Source organism: Amblyomma maculatum, chromosome 4 (assembly GCF_055883805.1).
Source record: "Amblyomma maculatum isolate TAMU_Amacu chromosome 4, ASM5588380v1, whole genome shotgun sequence".
NCBI lineage: Eukaryota > Metazoa > Arthropoda > Arachnida > Ixodida > Ixodidae > Amblyomma > Amblyomma maculatum.
In genome coordinates, this window is record NC_139347.1 from 30672817 (window position 1) to 30695664 (window position 22848).

Consider the following 22848-nt stretch of genomic DNA (forward strand, 5'->3'; position numbering starts at 1 on the left):
AGCGTGCAAGATCTCACTCTGGAATTAGTGGCGTCCTTGCAGAGTTTCTATCGTGAACTCACAACAGCGGGCTTCCTGTAGGGGAAGCAAAAATAAAACAAGAAAGCAGCCGGCTGGCGCACAAAATTTATAGCTTAGAATGATCTATTCTAGCCGTTGAAACAAGTTTTAGAACCCCGATCCCGCTCGCCAACGACTTCGATACGCTGCACTTTGTTCTATATAAGCTTTGTCACGGTGCTCTATTTCTTCGGTGACACTGGGTATGGGCCAAGAGCTTTCTAAACACCCACAGAAGGAAACTCATATGATCGGGAAAGGCTGTTCTGTTCTATGCGCGAAATTTCCTACAGGTTGATTTTTTTGCGCGCTCAGACCCTCTCATGCCTTCTGATTCGCAGAAGTTATCTCGTCCGCAAGAAAATAAAAGGATAGCTTCACCTGCTGCTTCGGTAGCTGCCGCGCAAGCCGAGATATATTCACAAGCGGAGGCGAGCATTCTCCGACGAACGAGCGAACGGCCCGAAGTCTCGAAGAGGCCCCTTATACACGAGCAGGCAGCCAGGGCGCGGGAAAATGGCTGTGGGCCCTCTTCCTCTCTTCCCAACAGAGGAGCCAGTGGCGGCGGCCAGCAAGACAAATCGGCCGGACGTCGGCCAAGAGCTGCTGCTCCACGTGGGGACCCACCATCCATCAGGAATCCCCAAGCGCCTCCAGCACTGCCGCTAGGCTTCCCCATCCTCCCCCGTGCCACCTTTTCTTGCCAAGACGTCCAAACTCAGGATCGAGAAATGTGCCGGACGGTGCAAAAAGAAAGCAGCAATACAAACAAATATGTAGAAGTTCAGAAGGGAAAAGAGGAGGTTGTGAGGTGGAGGCAGGGGGCAAGGGCTGCTCTTTTGGACGCTCCAAGAGCGGCACTTTCCCTGTGGTGGTCGAGCTTTTGTCTCCGCGGCCCACACAGTTCCTTCGTCTCCTTCATTCTCCGTTGCGGCTTGAATTCCACAGCGTCCACCTTTTTGGCCGTTCGATACGATCGAACTTTAATCAGCCGAGGACACGCCGAAGCTTATCCTATGCTTCCGCGTTCAGGAGTGCACCTTTCCGTCTTTTTGCCAGTTAAGAGGAGCCTGGCGTCTTTCATTGCTCATTCTTTACTTCTCATAAACCAGTTATAGAGAAATTCAAAACAAAAATGATTTTGGAATCTCCTGGAGGTCTCGTTCTAGACAGGTGCCCTAACGATACAGTCCATATCGCAGAGCGTACAGAATGATATTCGAGCTGACCCATTACTTGGAACTGCCCCCCTTTTTTCAGCTGTCAAAAATATTACCTCTGGAAAGGAATACATCACAAGCAGACGTCGGCTGGTGATCGTAAATAGAAGCGCACGGGCTATAATTGGATACAGGGGTATGAGAATATCGAAGTTTACCATAGGTTGGCTGTAAGAGTGAGGTTCTTCAACCGAACAATACATGCTTAAATAAGGGGCTTGTCTGGTTTGTATATAGCTCAGTTCTAAGATGCAGAGTACAATGGATAGTAACACTTAAGTCTTGGGCGTTCAGTTGATGTGGACTTTGTCGACCTCAGTTCACAGAATTCGCTTCAAAGAAACGAAAGAAGCGCGGGGATGGCGCAGGGCTTAGGGCGGTCGACTGCTTTTTCCAAGGATGCGGGATCGAATCCCGGCCTCGGCGGCCGCTTTTCGGTCGAGGCGAAAAGCCAGACGCCCGTGTGCTGTGCAATGTCAATGCACTTTAAAGAACCTCAGGTAATCGAACTTTCTAGAGTCCTCCACTACGGCGTCTCTCATTGCCTGAGTCGCTTTGGGACGTTCATCATCATCAGCCTCACTATACCCACTGCAGGGCGAAGGCCTCTCCCACATTTCTCCACTTAACCCGGTTCTGTGCTAGCTGCATCCACTTTACCCCTGCAAACTTCTTAATCTCATCCGCCCACCTAACTTTCTGCCGCCCTCTGCTACGCTTTCCTTCCCTTGGAATCCAGTTTGTTACCCTAAGCGACCATCGGTTATCCTCTCTTCGCACTACATGTCCTGCCCATGTCCATTTCTTCTTCTTAATTTCCACTAGAATGTCGGTAACTTGAGTTATTTCTCTGACCCACTCTGCACGCTTTCTATCTCTTAATGTTACCCCTACCATTTTTCGTTCCATAGCCCTCTGGGTTGTCCTCAACTTAAGTATAACTCTCTTGGTTAGCCTCCACGTTTCAGCGCCATAGGTGAGTACAGGTAAGATGCAACTGTTATATACTTTCCTCTTTAGCGATACCGGTAAGCTGCTAGACATAATCTGCGAGTGCTTGCCAAATTCGCTCCATCCCAATCTTATTCTTCTTGTTATTTCCTTTTCATGGTCCGGATCTGCGGTTACTACCTGTCCTAAGTAGACATATTCGCCTACTACTTCCAGTACTTCGCTACCTAGTGTAAACTGCTGTTCCTTCCCGAGGCTGTTGAACATTACCTTAGTCTTCTGCATATTGATTTTCAAGCCTACCTTTCTAGTTTTCCTGTCTAGGTCATCAATCATTATTTGTAGTTCATCTCCCGAGTTGCTTAGCAAGGCAATGTCATCAGCAAATCGCAGATTACTGAGGTGTTCTCCATCTACCCTTATCCCTAACTGCTCCCATTCCAAGTCTCTGAATACTTCCTCTAAGCAAGCTGTGAATAGTACTGGGGAGATTGTGTCTCCTTGCCTAACACCTTTCTTTATGGGAATTTTGTTGCTTTCTTTATGCAGAACTATGGTTGCTGTGCAGCCACTGTATATATCTTCCAGCACTTTCACGTACAGCTCGTCTACCCCCTGATTTCGCAATGCCTGCATCACCACCGAGGTTTCAACTGAGTCAAATGCTTTTTCGTAATCAATGAATGCTATGTATAAGGGCTGGTTATATTCCGAGCATTTTTCTATCACCTGATTGATGGTATGGATATGATCGATAGTAGAGTACCGTTTCCGAAACCCTGCTTGATCATTTGCTTGATTGAAATCTAAGGTTGTCCTGATTCTATTAGCGATTACCTTAGTAAATACCTTATACGTAACAGACAGTAAGCTGATTGGTCTGTAATTTTTAAGGTCCTTAGAGTCCCCTTTCTTATGAATGAGGATAATGTTTGCATTCTTCCATGGTTCCGGTACCGTCGATGACACCAGGCACTGCGTATACAAGGTGGCCAGTTTTTCTAACACGATACCCCCCCCCCCCCCCCCCCCGTCCTTCAGCAAATCCGTAGTTATCTGATCTTCTCCAGCTGATTTCCCCCTTTTCATAGTTTCTAATGCTTTCTTGACCTCGTCCTTCGTCACTGGTGGAACGTTTGAATGTTTTTCCCTGCCGCCAATCTCATTACGGCCCTGACTACTTTGGCTACTGTAGAGATTTGTATAGAACTCCTCGGCTACTTTGACTATCTTATCCAAATTCGTGATGACGTTGCCCGCCTTGTCCCTTATCGCATACATCTGGTTTTTGCCTATGCCTAATTTCTTCTTTACCGCTTTAAGGCTTCCCCCGTCCTTTACAGCATGCTGAATTTTCTCCATGTTATACTTCCTTAAATCGGCCACCTTGCGCTTATTGATTAGCTTTGATATCTCGGCCAATTCGATCCGGTCTGTTGGATTGGAAGCTTTCATTCTCTGGCGTTTCTTAATCCAATCTTTCGTCTCCTTAGACAGCTTACCGGTATCCTCCCTAACTGTCCTACCGCTTACTTCCACCGCGCACTCAGTAATGATATCTCTGAAATTATTGTTCCTTGCTTCTAGGGTAATGTCGCCATCCTCGGTTAGAGCTGAATACCTATTCTGTAGCGAGATCCTGAACTGTTCTGCCCTCCCCCTCACCGCTAATTCGTTGATGGGTTTCTTTCTTACTAATCTGTTGCGTTCCTTCTTCAGATTTAGGCTAATTCGGGACCTCACCATCCTGTGGTCACTGCATCGCACTTTCCCGATAACCTCTACATCTTGCATAATGGCGGGGGTTGAACACATTATGAAATCGATTTCATTTTTAGTCTCCCCGTTCGGACTTTTACATGTCCATTTCCGGTTCTTCCGTTTGCTGAAGAAGGTATTCATGATTCGTAAGTTGTTGCCCTCTGCAAACTCAACTAGTAACTCCCCACTGCTATTCCTAGAACCAATGCCATAGTCACCTACTGCCTTGTCTCCTGCCTGCTTTTTCCCTACCTTGGGACGTTAAACCCCGCAAACCAAACCAAACCAGACCAGACCAAACCAAGCAAAAGAAGCGTTGTTGAAGCACGTTTGGTATGGACGCGGATAATGCGCTATATAGTATTTTACTTACTTTCATTTGATGCGGTTCAAAGAGCGAGAGCCTGTATTGTTGTCGGGGGGCCCAAACCAGGGTAAGAGTTCCTAGTGTAGAAGTTGGAGTTTCTTCTTTGAGACCCACCTGGGCCTTTTCTAAACAGGAGCCATTTCCTAGTGGTGTTTGAACAGGCTCAATTTGAGAACCCCTCTCCTATCGCGGTGGAGTTCAAATGACCAAGAAGCGCAGCTGGACAGGCAACAAAGTGAGCCAAAATAAAGCCTACATCAGGGCAAACGAAGTAACAAGGGAGCGAAGCATCGGTACGCAGTTTCGCTACTGTAGTTCCCGGAAAAACGATGGATTTCTTCGTAATGCGCGCGACGCACGACCCGTGGCCATCGCGAAGAAAACCTCCGATTGCTCGTAGAGGGACCCGACAGGACAAAGGAAAGCGCTTTTAAAAGGCTTTCCCGAGCGCAGTCTGTTTACCCGAAAAGCAACCTTTCAACGAACCGAAGGAACGTTTTTGCCAGAGGACGCCTGAGTCGAGGAAGAAACAGAACATAAAAAATGAAGCAATATAACACAATAAAGAAACGACCGAAAAAAAAAAAAGCAAGCACATAGCAAAAACACAATTTCCGATGTAAAGAAAGACAAGGAAGAAAAGCATGCTAAAATGGTACGCATCAGCTTTTCTTCCTGTTTTTTTCCCGCAAATCGAACAGTTCTCGCTCGCTGTACTTAAGCGAAATGACTGCGCGGAAACAAGGAAAAAAAAATATGAAGGTTGCGGGAACGAAGAATAAGCTTCTTGAGCACTCCCGAACGCTGACAGCCACGCAAAGGAAACACACAAGCGCCTTGCGACAGAAACTACGGGCGAATTGAAACTGTGAGGCATTGATCAGTGCGCGAGGGAGCCTGCGCGTGCGATAAAAACTCCCCGGAATCGCGAGTCTATACTCCATTGGCCCGTCGTCTTCCACACATTCCTATTCTCCTTCTTCTCAGATTGCGCGAATCTTCTACACCAAGGAAGCTACGGGAAGAAAGGAAGCACAAGAGGGTAGCGGAGAGCCACGCTCTAAAATATTCATTCGCATGCAACCATGCACAGACTGAATGCGGAAGAGTGGAGGCGAAACAGAAATAGGGAAAGATAGAATGTCAGGGAAGCGACGTAGCGCTTTTCTTCGCATCTTATGTTTATTATTTTTGCCTCTCTTCCACGCGATCGCGGCTTTTCCCGTTCCATGAACTATTTATAGTTCCCCCATGCACGCTGAGACTATTCTTCCCTCAGCCGAAACAAGCAAAGCGGAAACCTCTCGTGGCGGTCATATATCGTTATTTGACGCCGAGAGCTCGCTCGCGCGTCTGGCCGCCGGTTGCCACCTGAAGAATCGGCGTTGTGCGCCTGGCGCCTGGCGTTTGCTCCCGTCACACGCTCTCCCTAACTCGCATGCCTCTTTCCCGTTTCTTTCCCCATTTCCCTTCTCCCCTCCCTAGGGACGCACGCCAGCCGCTTCAAGCCGCGAGGCTTGTTGGCCGCCGTTTTCTATACACAGATGTCTTGCGCCCGACACGAGGGTTTTTGAAAAATAAAAACACGGAACAAAACTTAAGGCAGACGGGCAAGTAGGAAACGTCTTCTTTAAAGATTTACTCGAACGCTACACCCTCCTGCCATCCCTGGCCTGCCAAAGAAATGGGGAAGTAAGGAAACAGGGAAGGAACTTTTCTTCTTTGCTTTCTTCGTTGCCAGCCAGGAAGAGACGACGACGTACGCTCGCCGCCTGGTGGCGCGCGCACTGAGCGGAAGAGCCGCGATAAGGTGAGACCTCGGTCATGGAGGTTAGGGAGCAAAGAAAATCGGACAAGACGGGAAACAAGCTGTTAAACCGCGATCGGGTCGCCTCCCCCGGACTGGCATTCATCAGCCTCTACCTTTCAGACGGCTCCAGGGCTGAAGGTTGGTGTTGTTTATAGTTATAGTTCCCTACCGCATTTCACATCGACGTAACAAATCTCAATTATCAGAACTCGTCGCTGCTAGTCTGAAGTAAAGAAATTTGGCTATAAAAGTACTCTGGGCTTCAGAGATATAATGTAGCATGAACGTAAGACAGTATAGGTGCAAGTGTAAAAGTGAAATGGAGCAAACAATATGAATCCTGCCTCAAAGCTTGACTTACAAGTGCCAAAAATCATTAACACCTTGAAGCGCTGCTTTGAAAGAAAAAGCGCAATTGAAGGTTTTGTAAACTATTCACATTTTGAGCTCATCATTCGTTTGATGCCATATAGGACCTGTTACCATGGTAACTAAAAGCAGCGCCCTATGCAAAGTACTTCGACCGATGTGGCAATTTTCAAAGATACAGTCGTCGGAAAATGCAGCATCTCTTATCTTAAAATTCGACAGAGGCGTTAGGAGAGGAGTTCGCGGAGTCAGCTAAAACTTACACATTTCCTTGCCTGTACACCACTCAAATATGGTGTTTTGCAGTGATATGCCTGACGCACTCGGTGTAGTTACTTGCACCCGCTACTTGCCACGGGCGTTATATTTTAGATCTAAATACATATTCGAAAAGAAACGAACTGTGTGGTTTAACTTCCTTATGCAAGCTATGCGCGCGCAGTGACTATGAGAGGCTCCGTTGTGAGAGGTCCGGATTGATTCAGAGCACTTCGGGTGCTTTAGCTCATGTAGCAGATCACACGAGTGAGGCATTTCGACTCCATCAAAATACGACCTTCGCGGCTGGGATGCCATCCTCGTCCTTAAGATCAGAGGTCGAACGGTAAAGCCACAGCGGCGGGAATATTCTGAAGAAACTAAGTGCACTCCAACTGCAAGAAGTAAATCAGGAAAACTATATTTAAATAAACATATGCACTCACTCACTCACTCACTCACTCACTCACTCACTCACTCACTCACTCACTCACTCACTCACTCACTCACGTAACGTGAAATCATTAGGAGAATATAAACGGTTACTACCTCCTTTGTGGGGATGTTGTGCGGCACTGGATATGAGTGTTGGCGATGATGGTAATGATTAATAAGTGGAGCAGCAAGAAAGCTCCTCAAAGAACTAACAGTGTCCGTACTGAGGGAAGAACACATGGCAAAATCTTTGGCGCTCATCTAATAGACAAAATAAAAAGGATGTCTGTTAACGTTACAAGCCGCAGGGTCAGCAAAAAAAAAAAAGGCAGAAAGCGACCAGAATTTTCACGCTAATAGCACTTGCCTTCATAATTACTTTCAAAATGGGGGGGGGGGGGGGGTGAGCGCAATTTTAAATTTATTTCAGCACAGCACAGCCTTGCCTAGCGAAACTAGCGGATTCTACATCTCACTATATTTCTGTAGCTTTTTATTACGCATCAAGCAAACAAAAAATAAACAAAGAGAAAACACAGAACAGCCATATATTCCCGACAGCGAACAGGCGCCTCCAAGGCCCATATAAAATAAACTCTGAAAACGGTTTCTAATTTCCGCTAAATCAATTTCCATCCGACAGTGCGCACACATTCAGGCAAGGCGCTATATGTCAACCCATGTGTCACTATCTTTTTGCGCGCTGAGCAAGGGCAGAGCGGCAACGTCTTGGTAATATTAATTGTATGCTAAGATTTATTAGAGCAAACAGAGACTGGGTCCCAGAGAAGAAGAAAAAAAAATCAAAATCACTTGCCGCACATATTTTGCCTCTTTCGTCTCCACGTCAGCGCCGTTATTAACGGCACGCCGCTTTCCGACCGCTTCTATTTCGTTTTCCGACGTTAATTTCACAACCTTTCGCGTTTGTCACCGAGTCTGTTTGCTTCTTGACACTTCGAGAATGAAATCAGGCGCTCGCTCGGGAGAAAACTCGATCAAGAGAAGAAGAAACGACAGAACAAGATGCGCAGATCTAGTAAACCCATTACAAGATCCAACCTAGCGGTGCTTTCATCTGTCCGCGACTCAAAGTGTCTCAGATTGCCTAACATACAGGCGGAGACAGCGAAATGTGTTTAAGCATTAAGCAGATGAACATATTCTTCTTCGTCCGTCCAAGCCATCGCGAAAAACACACTCCTCAGACCAGACAACCAACCGGAAAATTACTTATGCATGCACAGCCGTTTATTTTTGCGCACAGTGCGCGTAGCTGGTGCAATCGTTTTCATTTGCGGAGCGGCAGCAATCATCGCGTCATGCGGTCGCCGACACGGGCCTCTCAGCTCGGGCAGTTCGGGTAAGTGTGCGTATATGACGAAAAAGCTGGCGACCCGTTCCCTCATCAATGCACGGCTGACTTATGCGAGTGCACGACGGGCAGCCACTTAAGGGGCTCGTTTTGCCACATTTCCCACGCAGCGAGCTCCAACTGAGACCTCAGCTCTCGAGGGAAAGCGAAACTAAAGAAAAGAAAATGTGACGCTCATTTTCCAGGGATCGCAGTCGGGCTCAAAGAGACAGGCACCACTTGTTTGTGCCTGCGTGAGCGTGTTTATTTGCTGGTCGCATCGGCTTTAGCGCCAGCAGTCGCTTTTTTTTTTTTCTCCCAGCTATTTCTGTTTTTGACTGAGGCAGAGAGCATACACCACATTGTGTAACCTCGGACGGCAAATTTAAACACATCTAATGGCTGTTGCAACACTCCCATCTCATTTCAGCGTACATCTAAAATAGGATAACATGGTGTCATCCGCGCTGCCGCACCCCTCATTACCAGCGTTCCCAGAGTTCATTTCTTTCAGGATAGGCTGCACTATATATCTGTTGTATTATTTATTTTTTATTAATAGAAATACCTAGCAGGGCTCAAGAGCGCGTTGATTAACACAGCGAAGCTAGCTTGGGAGAGGCATGGCAGAGTGAGACTTATTGCGAGGAGTGGAAAACGACTAGGCGACGTAAATGGTGTCGTGTGAACGCCCGACGGCCCAGCACAGAAAGGCGATACACGAGGCGTGTAGCTTTTCTTCATCGTGCCGAAATTAGTCCGTCCAGTGGAATGAATGCCGTTAGGAAAAAAAAGGAGGAATATTGCACATTCGTGCCACTTTCCTTCAGTGTTATTTTATTTTTACCGAGACTCTTGAAAGAGTTGGCAACATGCTAATCTGGCTTTCGTGTCCACAGCATACGCAGAGCTCACCTCTGTAATCACCGTTAATAAAACATTAGCAGGTTAAGGAGAAACCACAAATTGAGTGTCGAAATATATATCCTCCAATTTCAAGTGGTGCACAAGATTTAATATAAATGCGGCTGCAGCAGGAACAGGACTCATACGCCTGCGGTTTAAACGCGGGCGCATGAGTTCTTTTTTTTTTTTTTTTTTTTTTTGTTACCACCATAACGTAGAAACCCCATTCTTCAGAAAATCTAGTTTCGGCCCTATTGTTGTCTGCACAGTGGCCGAAAAAACAGAGGCGTGCTTCTGCAAAGAGGTATGGTTGTCACGGCCGGGCGCTAATTGGTCGTAGGGTAGACTGACGTCACGCTATCAGATTACATTGCCAATGACGTGAGCTGTCAACTCGGGGTTCTTCTTTTCGATGGAAGAGTAAAGTCCAAATACAGCCTTCCAGGAGCCTAACATTCGGAGTCAGAAAAGGTACTCCTAAGCCTCGCGGGTTAGGCGAGGTTTTACATCTATGTCGACTGGTCTCTCGCATAATGCGGTAGCTCATGACTACATGCTAATGAGTATGTGCGAAGTATTGTTTAGAAAAACGTTTTATTAGACATAAGACATTCACATTAGACATTCACATGAGCGGCGACAAATTACCAAATGCTTATTTTTAAGGAATTATTAATAAGGTGGGCAGCAAATTCCGTGTACACGAACGAGGATCCCCGAAGGGAGCTACTTAAAGGGCGGCGCTTAAGTTCCGCTCCCCCCCCCCCCCCCCCACTCCTTCCCCAGTTCTTTTTTTCTTTTATTAGGGAAATGGACTTATTTCATTGCGGGTATATGTGCGCATATGCTTCTAATAAACTACGCAAACATTTCACTGTCCTGAGCCAACCAAATTTAACTAATGCTCGAATTTCTACTCAACTCTTAGTAAGAATAAAACATGCTTTACTAATGAGGAATGAGCAGTTTTCACACTTTTTTTGCAGCAATGTGATGTAGATTTCAAAGCGTAGGCTCTTCTTTTTGGGGATGTGAATCGTTAGGCCTCCCCCTCAATAAGCATACTTGCTTTACTGTATCTTTGCTGTATCCTTTGCTATAGGATATAGGCTGCTCACAAACAGGGTCTACTACACCTCGACTATATCTGCCAGGCTTTGAGACATTTGTGTACAATTTCTTAATGCCGACACATGATCTTGGTGCAGTAATTCATCCGTATTCATGTCATAAGCACGTCGGTTCCCAATGCATGGCGAAACAGTTGATGCTGTTACCACTCGCCGATCGCAAGAACAGTACATCCATGGTATTAGAGAGGAAATATCTTACATAAGACTGGTTACTCGGTTAAAACAACATGATAAGCTGAGATTGTTTTTGTGTTACATTATTTCATGGAAACCATTACATTATCACTAAACAAAAATAACAGAACAGCCGAATACACTATGAAATGTGCGCTTACTAGATGAAGACAAGCAGAAAAAGACAAACACAGTTGCTCAAAGTATTGAAGAACAGATACTAAAAATAGTAATTCACTCATATCTTCACTGCCACCCCGTCCAATATCTTTATCGACAAGTAACCTGTGCAATTACAAAGTGAGCTTTCAAGGAAACACGCCGTACGAGAGGTCCCCTAGGTGGCAGTGTATTAAAGGTTGCGGGTGTTTAGAGCCCTGCCCTCTATTCTTTCTCTCTCTTTGCGAAACAAAGGTGCTGTAGATTGCATGCAACGTTCAATAGAAAACACGCTATTCTTTATGAGAACGCAAACCTTTCATTGTGAAAGTACGCTACACTGACGCAAGAACTAGAGCGTTGTCCATTGAAAAGTTTCCCGATGAAGGCGCACGCCGCAAACGAATGCATGAGCGTAGAAACAAAACTTGTAGTCCTCTCGGGCTCCTCGTTCGTAAGCAAGGTGATTTGTGCCTGTCTTTCTACGCAGCCGTCGTACAACTTGTCCTGCGTGGAAAGCAAAATGCAACGCGCCCCGTGTTCTAAATAAGCTTTTGTGCCTCTGTATATTTCCTTCCTATTTGCGCAAGACGGATTTCGAAAAGTTGCGAAACCTCTCACCAGGGAAAACGCTGTACTAAGAGCAACTTATGCCGACTGTTCTTCGCTTCATTTTTCTTTCGACAGTATATCGCAGCACGGTTCCGAACCTAGTTGTTTAAGGCCGACACGCCGTCTTGAAAATTTTACAGCGCTCTCTCGTTGACGCTGCGATGGCCTGGAGGTAGAAAGACAGGGCCGGAAAGAAGCCCTAAAACAAACCGAAAAAACATGGGCCTCCCCACTTCTTTTCCTTCTAAGCTGCCATTCCCAAGCGACGTAAAGTAGCGCAACTCCCCCGTAAAAACTGCGGCACGCACGCCGACTTCAGCAGAGTGCAACGCGCCTGATACACATGCACGGGAGGAGAAGCGTCCGTCCTTCGAGATTTTATTGATCGAGATAAAAGAGGAAGGATTAGAAAAAAAAAAAAAAGTCGAACAAGCGTAGAGCAGAATCAGCGCACGACTCGATCTAAGATTCATGTTGTAGCAACCACATTGCCTCCTACTTGGTTCGTTCTAAACGCGCGTGTTCAATGGGTTGTGAAGCCAGAGCGTGGAGATGGCCGCCGCTGAAGCCCCGTTCGTTGCTATGCGGGGAAAAGAGTTAGCCTTTCATGGCAGCGTGCGTCGTTTGTAGCAGCGGCAGGCAGTTTCAGTGCGGCTTCAGTACAGCGGCCCAACGCAGGAGATGGCGGGATTCAGGACGCACGCCAGGTTCCAACTGCCACCTTGAGAATAGAGTCCGGGGCGGCCGCCGTCTTTACAGGGAAGCGTACCAAAAGGAAGACGTAAAAAGCCGAGAAAACGATGGCAAGAAGGGACGAGGCGAAAGGAAGCGTGTCCTGGACACACAAGAGTTCGAGACCCGGCCGTGCAGTTTACTGTCCCCGAGAGAAGGAGAATGGCGTGGTGTGGGCGGAGAAGGTTGCTGGCTAGGCTCGGAAGTTAGGCTATCTCTGTCTCTCTCTCTCTCTCTCTCTCTCTGTGTTTTTTTTTTGTCCGAACTGGCTGGCCTGCTCGGTCTGGTAGTTAGCAAAAAAGAAAAGACCGAACAGACCATGTTGTTCGAGGAACCGTGTGATGAACGCCGCGTCAGACTCTACTGTATCGGGCAAGAAAATGAAAACTTCGACATACATGTGCCTGCTTTCATGTTATTTCTGACCTTGACAGAATAAAAGAAGCATGTTTCAAAGGACTTGGAGAAGATGTAAGATAGTAAACAGAATTTCAGAAATATATTGAAAGAAAGGTACGCGTCCAGCATCTCAGACGTGACACAGAGAAAAGGCCGAGCAGCGAAGGGTAAGAGTCAACTCGAATGGCTGTTACTAGGCGGCGCGTCAATCGAACAGCGCATTGTTATTAAGCTGGGCTCACGGTTGGCCAAATTTCAGTTATCAAATGCGACATGAGCGCACGGAAAGTGGGCTACCAGCATTAGTTTGTTCTGACCTCAATTCCGCAGGGTTGTACGTTAGATATTTACTTATGTAATTTATTTATATAAATATATCATTGCATATTTCTTGCTACATTGACAGTGCTCAAAATTGTCAAAAAGCAGCCAAATGAATATTGATCAAACATTCACAAATAAATGCCACTGAAGACTTCTCAACGACCCTTCTATTTAAAGAAGCAAGTTCTATTTCTTGTAGTTCAAAACTATATACATGTGTGACCGAAAGACTGAATCATGGCAGCGTGCTTCAGCCACACCTTAACGATCTACACAATTTAACACGAACTGACAAATGATATACCATTTGTTACTTCTGCAAAATATATTTTACGCCATGGTGCAGTCAGCCCCATTCTCTGCAAATCTCTGCATTTGGCGTTATCAACACCGAAGCGATGTTTCACGATATTCGCGTTATTAAACCCAAAGGATTCGTGCTTTCACCCTCCGATTATGTTCCATCGACGCTAGCTTCCAAAATGCAGCAAGGTTTTAATGAGACATGGCGCACGTTGTTTAAATAGATGAGGAAGCAACCGGATCGTCGCAAGCCGTTATCGCTCGGTACTCAGGAGTGAGGACACCGTTCCAGAGCCTTCGCAATGTAACTTTTATTTTTGACGTGGTGGAAGCACTGCAGGTGAAAAAAGTAAAAAGAGCAGTCAAGACCGAGGAAACAAAATTCCTTTCAGGGATTGCCAAAGCGATGACAAGACGCAGGTAAGTGGGTGGTGAATAAGAAGAAAGCGCGTGCCGTCCTATCAGGCGAGACGCCAATGCCAACTAGCGTTCTTTTTGTTCTTGCCTTTTTTCTGTCAAGCCTGACACAGTGCAGAACAGCTCGTCGCCAGGCCAACTCTCCCAATCGCACCGTAATGTCGCTCAGGGAGGGGCGAAGGAGCGTGTTCGCGCGGCTTTTGTGTGTATATAGTTTCTTCTCATCGGCGAATCTGAAACGCCGCAGAGCTCTGTTAGGTCCTTCTCCAGGCTCTCCCGCCAGCCTTTCCACCCCTTTTCCTTCCCAGCAAAGTACTCTGTTCAGGAAAATGGTGTCTCGATGCTCGGCGACGCAAAAACTTGAACGTCTTCGCTCTATACAGCAACGACTCTTGATACCTCGCCGGAAATGATCCACGTGGAGTGGCGCTAGGGGAATCTAAAGAAAAAGAAATAACCGAGCAAACGAAAACACCGTCGAACCACGGGGGAAAATGCGGAGCGTTAAAAAGCGAGGTGTACAAAAACGCATGCAAACTCAAAACATAACCAAACTCAAGAAGGCAGCTTCGGAAGTGGGGAAAACAAGCAGGAAGAACAGAGGGGAAAAAGGGAAAACTACGTCATCCAGCCGCAGAGCAAGATGCTACGGACGAAGATGGGAAAACGTGCCACCGCGGCGTAGAGCATAAACCGGGAGAGTTTGGTCGAGCGCAGACATTGGTGCCCCGTTCCCGACACATCTAGGAAGGAAGTCCGCTCCGGCTAACTCAGAAAAGGAGACGAGAAAGGCAAAACAGATTATTGGGAAGAAGGGGGGAAAAGACAGGGATGCTTCGGGAGCGTTGAGTACCGCTTCACGTAGTATATGCTGTATACAGGAAAAATGCAGTGCAGCAGTACAGAGGTAGCGGCACCGTGCCTGTTTGCCGAGATCCCATATATAGACAGCGTGTTTTGTGAAAGCCGACGAGGCAACAAGTAAAAGAGCGCTCGCTGGGCAGGCCCGCATGCGTTGTACGTGGCCGAGTGGTGTAACGAGCGTTCCCGCGAGTACAACTAAAAGAGAGCTTGCTTTCTCGATCCAAGGGAAGATATCTTGCTCTTGGCCACACTTTTGCACCTGCGAATGATCAGTCCCTGCAGAGCGGATTCGGTTGAGGTGCAGATAGCACGCGTGTGCGCACGTACATGCAACAGCCCGCTTCTCCCTCTGATGATCCAACCCTCTCCATCAGGGATTCGCCTCGTATCCGCGAAAGCGGCAACAGCAGGCGGACGTTACATTCTCTACGTTCGGCAGAAAGCATATTCGAATTGGCTGCGCACGGACTAAAAGCAAGAAAGCGTAATCGACAGCTGCGGAAAGGAATTACAAGCGAGTGGGCATTTATTTTTCGCCATTTTTTTTATTTGATGATTTGACGAGCGGCAGAGTTAACACGTAGCATAACGGCTGAGAATTGATTCTGTTACGGAGGTCATTTAAAAAAACGTCTTATAGAAGTTTTTACGGAAGACGTCTGCGCAGATGCATTTTATTTGGTAAACCGCTGTGAGGGCCTACTTTAAACGCTATATTACTGACCGAAGCGACGTACACGCCCCAATGAAGCCGGCACACGTCCTCGGCACACATAAGTCCATGTAGATTTGATGGTTTGGTTTGGTTTACGGGGTTTAACGTTCTAAAGGGGCTCACGCTCTGAGGAACGCCTTAGTGGAGGGCTCTGGAAATATCGACCACCTGGGGTTATTTAACGTGGAATGACATCACAGAGCATACGGGCACTGTGCTTTTGGCCTCCATCAAAAAGCGGCTGCCGCTGTCGGTATTCGATCCCGCAACCATAGGCGAAGCAGTTGAGTGCTTTAACCACTGCACTAATTAGGTGGAGTAACATGCAGATTTCAAAATCCCGATTTGAGAAATCTAATCGCTATCAGTTTCGGAATCATTTATGCTTTTTAATTATCATAATTGTGAAGAAAGATGATGAAGTGGTGTTTGCTGCGCCGTATGAAAACAAAAATCATTTTTTGTCTTCCGCTTCATTGTTGAGCTAAGAATTCAGGAGCGAAGAACAATTTGAGAGCGCAGGAAGTAAAATGCTATCTTTCTGGAACTCCGGTAAACGTTAGGCAGCTGTCAAATATTATAATATACTGCTATTTGTATGTTTATAGGAATAGTCTAAGCTTCTGATGCACGCAAAAGATCTGCTTCTGAAGGTTGTTCTGGAGGCGCGAAGTATGAGTAAGACTTCCATGAAGAAACAATAGGGGTCGTTTTTAAGTTATGAGGCACTGGAAATGGAGCGGCCTTGCGACCGTTTGCTTGGAGGCGGTGTGGCAGTGCGTCGGTTCGCCGTACACAACAATATCCTTGCCCGTAACACCCTCAAGCATATTGTCTAACCACAGCACCCACTCGCTTGGCAAGAAGTGATTTGCAATGGCACAAACACCCAAGACGCAGGGTGTAAGCGTGTTTTGAATGAAACAAATGTCCAAAAAGTTGTTTTTGTTTTTACAGTGCATGCCAAACAGAAATGAAAACATAGTAAAGAATATACATTCGCTTAGTGATGTATAATTTCCCTCATTTGAGAAAGTCAATGTATTTCCACATTAGCTCCTATACAAAAATACTGTTGTGTTTTCCAAGTACAAAACTTCTTGCGTAATCTCAAATGAAAGTCTGTTGCGGATCTCATGTTAAAACACATAAAAATTGTTTCTTAGGCAACATCCTACATATGCTAATCAGAAATGAAAACATAGGGCTCTGAAAGTGTGCAGTTAACAAGGAAATAATATATATTCACTTAGTGATGTATACATTTCCTCATTTGAGAAAGTCAATGTATTTCCACATTAGATCCTACCCAAAAATACTGTTGCGTTTTCCAAGCACAAAACTTCATGTGTGATCTCAAAGGAAAGTCTGCTGCGGATATGATGTTAAAACACATCTAATCTTGAATCTCCTTTGAGTGGTTGATGACTCATCAAAAACACATTACGTGGGTAACAGAAATTCAATATCCATTTTTGTAAGGGTATAGCAAAACGACTGTTGAGTGTCGTAACATACTCATATGAACATATTGACAAAAATTGTCTAAGCTTCCGATGCGGAGAAATATCTTACATCTGAACTTTCTCCTGTGTTCGCGACTAGCAGTCATGCCTGTGTTAGAGAACCAATGGTGCGTGCTTTTGAACATAAATCGCAAAACAAATGCTTCAAGAATGTCAAAAGAGGATCTGCAAATACATCTGTTGCTAGGATGAATTTATACAAACACTTTCCCAGTATTTGTCCAAAATGTCTGGCGAATGCGCCATTCAAATTCAGAATGGTGCAAATATCTGGAGTTAAACTCGGAACGCAAGTCATTAGAAAATAGGTTTATACATGTAACCTCGGCGTTTTGGCTTGCTTCAGTCGCTATGAAGGCGAAAAAAATAACTTTTTCTAGAATGGGCTGATGTAGTATGTGAAAACGAAAGAAACTGAATGTCTTTAAAAGACAAACAAAGACAGTGTCTTTAAATTTCCTGCCGTCCTCCTGATGATACGGAAGCGAGTTGTGGGGCGAGAAAAATTTAATCATTAATAAATGCTTGCTTGTGTTCATTTAGATCTTTTGGCCCATGTGTTAGCAAATAACCCACCGAGTTCGAACAAGAAGAGAAACAACGCAGCACCTGATACCTTCAAAAAGCGATCACCTTAAGAAGCAGGAGATATTCTCAATTATTCTCTCGAATAAGAATGGTTCGTACGTAAGCGGGAAATCATCTTAAGAAAAAAAAATATCCCGTGGACAAATTAGTTACGAATCAGCCTCGCAGAAGAAGCTTATTGAACCAGAACTCAAAAAGCAGTCCTGCGTTTTCAATGTTACTATGCATAGCTGAAATCCTAATACCCGCAATAACACTGCTCTATAATGAAACGTCTATCAGACGTTTCTGGCTAAGTTGCAGAAGAAGAAAAAAAGCATAACATTAGATCCTAAATCGCAAAACCGGCTGTACGCAAAGTCTGAGAAATGCTGTAGCCTGCTCTCTGATCCACATATTGAGACGAGATCGAAAAAACGGTTCGCGTGATATACCAGAGCAATTTAGAGCACGAATGGATAATGAAAACATTTTTCTTTTAGTCCCACGGCGTTCACTGCAAGGGAGTCACTAGAAAGGTTCTCCATAACGACAAGAAAACCAGTCGGGAGAGTGATGAAGAAAGCGATATGTTTCTCCTCGGCAGGAGAAAGCCGACTGCGTACAAGAGGTTTGCGCTCGCGGTAATGCGAGGACAAAGGTTTTCGGCGATGGCATGAGTGGGGTCAGAGCGATCCGGTGCGCAGCAATTAGTTAATCGCGCATGCCGGTCTCCAGCTTCCCCAGCGCATTCCGGCGGCATCGACCGATCGATGAAAGGTCGGGAAGAGCTGCACGCGGGCAAGGCCTTGGATTGGCTTGGCTTCCGCTGGCCGCGAGCCCGTTACAGTCAGCCCATTCCTGCGACGTTTTCGACCAAGTTGATTTCTCTCACAGTGGTCACTTCCGTTTCCCGCTCGGTGGCACCGAAAGAAGACGGGCGACCGACGACGTTTACGCGAGGAGAGCGGGCTGTGAGGTAAATAAATACGAGGTAAATGTCTCGCTCTGCACAAACACGTGACCTGCGCAATGATGATACGGAAGTAGCCCATGATGAGGGGCGGTTGTATACGACGGCTAGAGTCAGCGTGCACTCTTCCAGTGCTGTTTCCACTCTCACTCCAGCCGTATACCGGCTCGTAAGAGGAGCTATCAAGTGGGATGGTCATGTAATGAAAGTACCCACACGGGCTCTCTTACACTGCCGAAACGCGAAGGCTGGCGTGGCGTCGCCGTTGATATCAAATGGGCTGCATGGTATCGCGCGCCACACAAGCTGATTCCCATACACGCGGTTGAAAGATTATAAAAAACTAAATGAAATTTGTCTTTTTTCTTTATAGTTGTCGTAACTGAACGGTTGCACCGTTGACTACCACGAGCGATCTGCGTCTGATTGAAAACTTTGGGGAGGCTGTCGTCAAGGAGAAAAACGAGTAACCTATTTTCAAAGATAAGTAGCTCTTTTTCAAAAACACTTTTGATGAGCTATAGGCTCTTAAAATGCGTAGTAGTCATCCTGCCCACCTGCATAACGTCCCCGTCTAGAGACAGGGCTTCATCCACTACAGCGCCTTTGTTGAGTGTACTTAAGCGCTTATAGGTCGGCTGCTTGTTAAGTGCTTTGCCTGTCGGTTTATTAAAAAAAAAAAAAAGTTTTAACGGAAGCGGCCCCTAGGTTTCTTCCATTAGGCGTCGTTGTTTTACTAAGTGCCGATGTCAAGAAAGCCAACTGCTACCGAAACTATGGCAAGCATGGGGAACTCTCTCATTTATTTGTTGTGTTGAACAAATAAATTACCGGGGAAATTCACATTTATCAACATATATTTTAAAGCATATATCCGTATTTACACATTCCCTCATGGAAAAGAAAATTATTCATATTTATATTGTTCTTTGCGATAGCTTTTTGTACCAGCCAATATTACGCTTTTGTCCTATAAAGAAGTGGCAGTGATAAAAAACTTTTTTCTAACAAAATGTTCATGTTTCGCAGTACATCCTTCGGAAGGAAAATCTTTACACATCATTTTATCCAAAATATTTTGCACATCAGGGGTGCAAATCGTAAACCGAGAGCTTAATTCTTCTCTATATCGCCAGAAGTATTACCCACCCACTCCAATTCCGTGTTAAATTAAGGGCCACAAAGCAAGAAAGGTCCGCAGCGCACTTCACTGAACATTATTTGGGAAGCAATGTGTAATGACCTAATTTAGACGATCAAAGAAAAGCAAAATGAAGCGTGTTTCAGCAATAACGCATGTAAGGTGAGCACAGAGAATGCGCCAAGTCTTATTTCCAAAATGGGAGCGCTCAAGACGGAGCAGTGTTCGAGGGTTCATTACTTGAGCTGTCCCACCGCAGCCCGCATGCGAAGTATACAAATGCAAGAACGCATGCATGCACACGAAAAAAAAAAAAAAAAAAGGGAAAATATGTATGTGACGAGATCGCTCCGCCAACGGTTCAGTATGCTACGTTCGCAAGTTCGAGAACATTGTCCTCGAGATTACAGAAGTCTTGCTTTTATTATAGCGAACGAAAGAGAAAGCGTAAAATTTTCAAAAGGCAAAAAACAAAGAAAAGAAAAAGAAACACGGCTTTTTGCCAAAAATGACAAAATTTTCAAATTTAGTTCACGTCGCTCAAAACCAAACCTGGGCACTGCTGTGTGTGCTCTGCGCCACGCAATAGGTTTCACAGTGGTTTAAGGATCTAAATAATTATTTTCCTATAAGCTCAGGATCCGCGTAATTGCTAAGAAGTAATTACAGAAAGGATCAGCTTCGTAATGCCATAGTCGATGATTATAGGCATGGCCTGGCTCTGCGTGGCAATGTCCTCACACACGCAACATAATATCCGCACTCGCAAATACAAATGTAAGAAGTCGATACTTACATTCTGACATATATAAAATTGTCGAGGCACGCCCGCTATGATGCAGGAAGTGTTTGTACGTACAGCCTACTGATTAAAAAAGTAAGCAATAACGACGCATAACTGGTGCTTCGACCAGTGCAGACCTGTAGCTGTGAAGGCATGCAGACGATGAAAAAAACATGTTTGCTATGAAGACAAAGCAATAACAAGAGCCACCGCATATAATAACTGCGTCAATGTGACTTGTAAGACATCTACTCCAGTCTTCCGCCACACCGCGGCCGGCCATATCGTCTTCGCGGGCAGCTATAGTCCAGCTTCCGAGGCACGTGATGCCCTTGCACCAATAAGATCGATCACGCCACCCATGCTTCTCTCGGCAGCGAGCGCGAGCACAGCTCACACACGCAACCAACCCGTACAGCGGACGAGCGTCTCACGGCCGCTGCCGGAGGCAGGCCGACTGCAAGAGCAGGGCAACTTCCGACAGCGCTCCATCAAACTGGCATACCGCGCGCCGAGCCAGTGCATGTTTGCCTCGAGCGCCATCAATAATCTATCCGCCCTTCCGGGGAAAAAAAAAAAAAAGAAAAGGGAGAACGCGATGCAGGTGGGGAGTGAGCGAAGGGAAAAGAGGCGCGCGCAGAAAGGGAGCGCGTAATGAAGCCCACGCGGTCGCTGCCATTGCAAAGTAGAGCGGCAGGCACGCGCCGATGCATACGGCCAAGCTCAGGAGCCCACGGCGGCGAACAACAACAAAAAGAGTTACGGAGCGCTTTCTAAAAACGCCCGCATTGAGAGCTGACTCGCTAGCTAGCTGGCTGGCTGGCTGCCTAGCTGCCCCTCTGCGCACGTGACGGCGAGCGAACGTCAAGCTGGGAAACACAGTTCTCTGAATTCGCGAGACAGACTCGGTTTGCATAAAGATTCAAATGCATGTAGCCGCCACCACGTCGCGGGAAATATTTTGCGCGAAGTGAGCCAGAGGCTCGCTTTGCAAAAAGAGGAAAGAAAATGCTCCCGCGAAGCGAAAGGCGCGCCAGAAACTTTGCTCGCTCCGGCTTGCTGTAGAAAAAAAAAAAAAGAAAAAAAGAAAAAAAAAAGAAACCTCGTAGGAGGAAAATCCGCGTTGTTTTCGTTTTTGCGTTCAAAGCCCTCCGTAGCCGTGTACTAAGCCGGGGGAAGTTTTTTCCCGCATTTATCCCGTGCGCAGTCTAGGTGGCTGCTGCGCACGTTTCCAAATGCAAATGGAGCAGTACTTTAGAGGTTCGAGATTTGTTTGTTTGTTGCTAAGTGAATGAAGAGAGCATGTCGAGCGGTAAAAAAAGGCGCTGTGAAGTGGGTTGATGCAAAAAGTACGTTACTTGGGTTCGGTACTCACCCTAAATTTAGTGTTATTTTCGAAAACTTTCTAAGCTTTCAGCTTAAGGACAGCTTAGCTTGTCGAAAATAACTTTAAGGCATATTTTCTAAGCATACAGCATACAGAAGAACCTAAAGAAATCCAAGTTTGATATCTTTTAAATGACAATCTTGAAATGGAGACTCCCACAAACTAAAGAAAAATTGCTATCGTTATGGTGGGAAGTTCCAGGCTAAGTTTTCGCGAGAGTAGCATGTCTGCTTATATTTCCCCAAGTGACTGAAGACTAAAAAAAATGCACAAATGGACTCTGTCGAGATGATTACAGAAAGGCAGCTCTATTCGTGACTTTCGAGGATCAAATGAGGCCTCCTTCCAACCCAAAGGCCCCACATTCTTAAATTTTTCAGCGAGCGAACGGTCGTCTGCTCATTACACCCCTTGTTTCCTGAGCTCACTATACTTGAAAAGATAGAAACCGGCTCACCGAACGACGAAGAAATGAAACTCAAGATCTTCGCACTCACGTACAGAGACTTCAAGGCAAACGTAAAACAAAAAAACAGTGAAATAACCCCTCTTTCTAGAAATTAAAAACTACCACCTTCACCCGAGATGTAGCAACGGGCCTTCTCCGGCGGACAAACTCGCTCAGCACAGCCATTAATTCACTGGAACGTCCGACCCCGAGAGGGAGAGAAAAATAAACAAGGAAAATTGGAGAAAAAAGGCAAAAGATAGGCGGAAGCGAATGAAGGAACTTCCGACATGTAAAGCGCGCCGTCTCAAAGAATCTCCGAAGGGAGAAAAGGGATGAACCTAACAAGGAGATGGAACCGAAGCAAGTAACAGGGAAAGGTCAACGTGACACAAGGCTAAAACCGGGAGACGAAGTAATTTCTGGTTCCAGACTTCAAGAAGGAGTCAGACGGGGAGAGCACCACGGCCTCGCTAGTACCGATTGTAGGGTGGGGCTGAGGGAAGGGGTGATAGAAAAAAGGGAAAGCCGAGGCCCTGGCGAGCAGAGGCCAGATTTCCCGAGAGACGACACGTTTCTGCGCGGCGCCTTCCCATGCTCCTCGAGGCTTCGGAACCGTACGCCCATACTCTACAGCGACCCAGCTCGTCCCAGTGGCGAGGCGCGTTCGGCTACCGCTCGCCAACCAGCGCAGCCTGG

The 22848-nt window shown here is 46.2% G+C and overlaps 1 protein-coding gene across 1 annotated transcript in view; it reads left to right on the forward strand.

Moving 5' to 3' along the window:
* Positions 1–576: 576 nt before the first annotated feature.
* LOC146190580 (uncharacterized) overlaps positions 577–22848 on the forward strand; it is a 186514-nt gene continuing 164242 nt past the window's right edge. Inside the window, exon 1 of the mRNA XM_084600197.1 lies at positions 577–675. Within this exon, the coding sequence (XP_084456323.1) occupies positions 577–675 (99 nt within the window). The remainder of the gene's footprint in view (positions 676–22848) is intronic.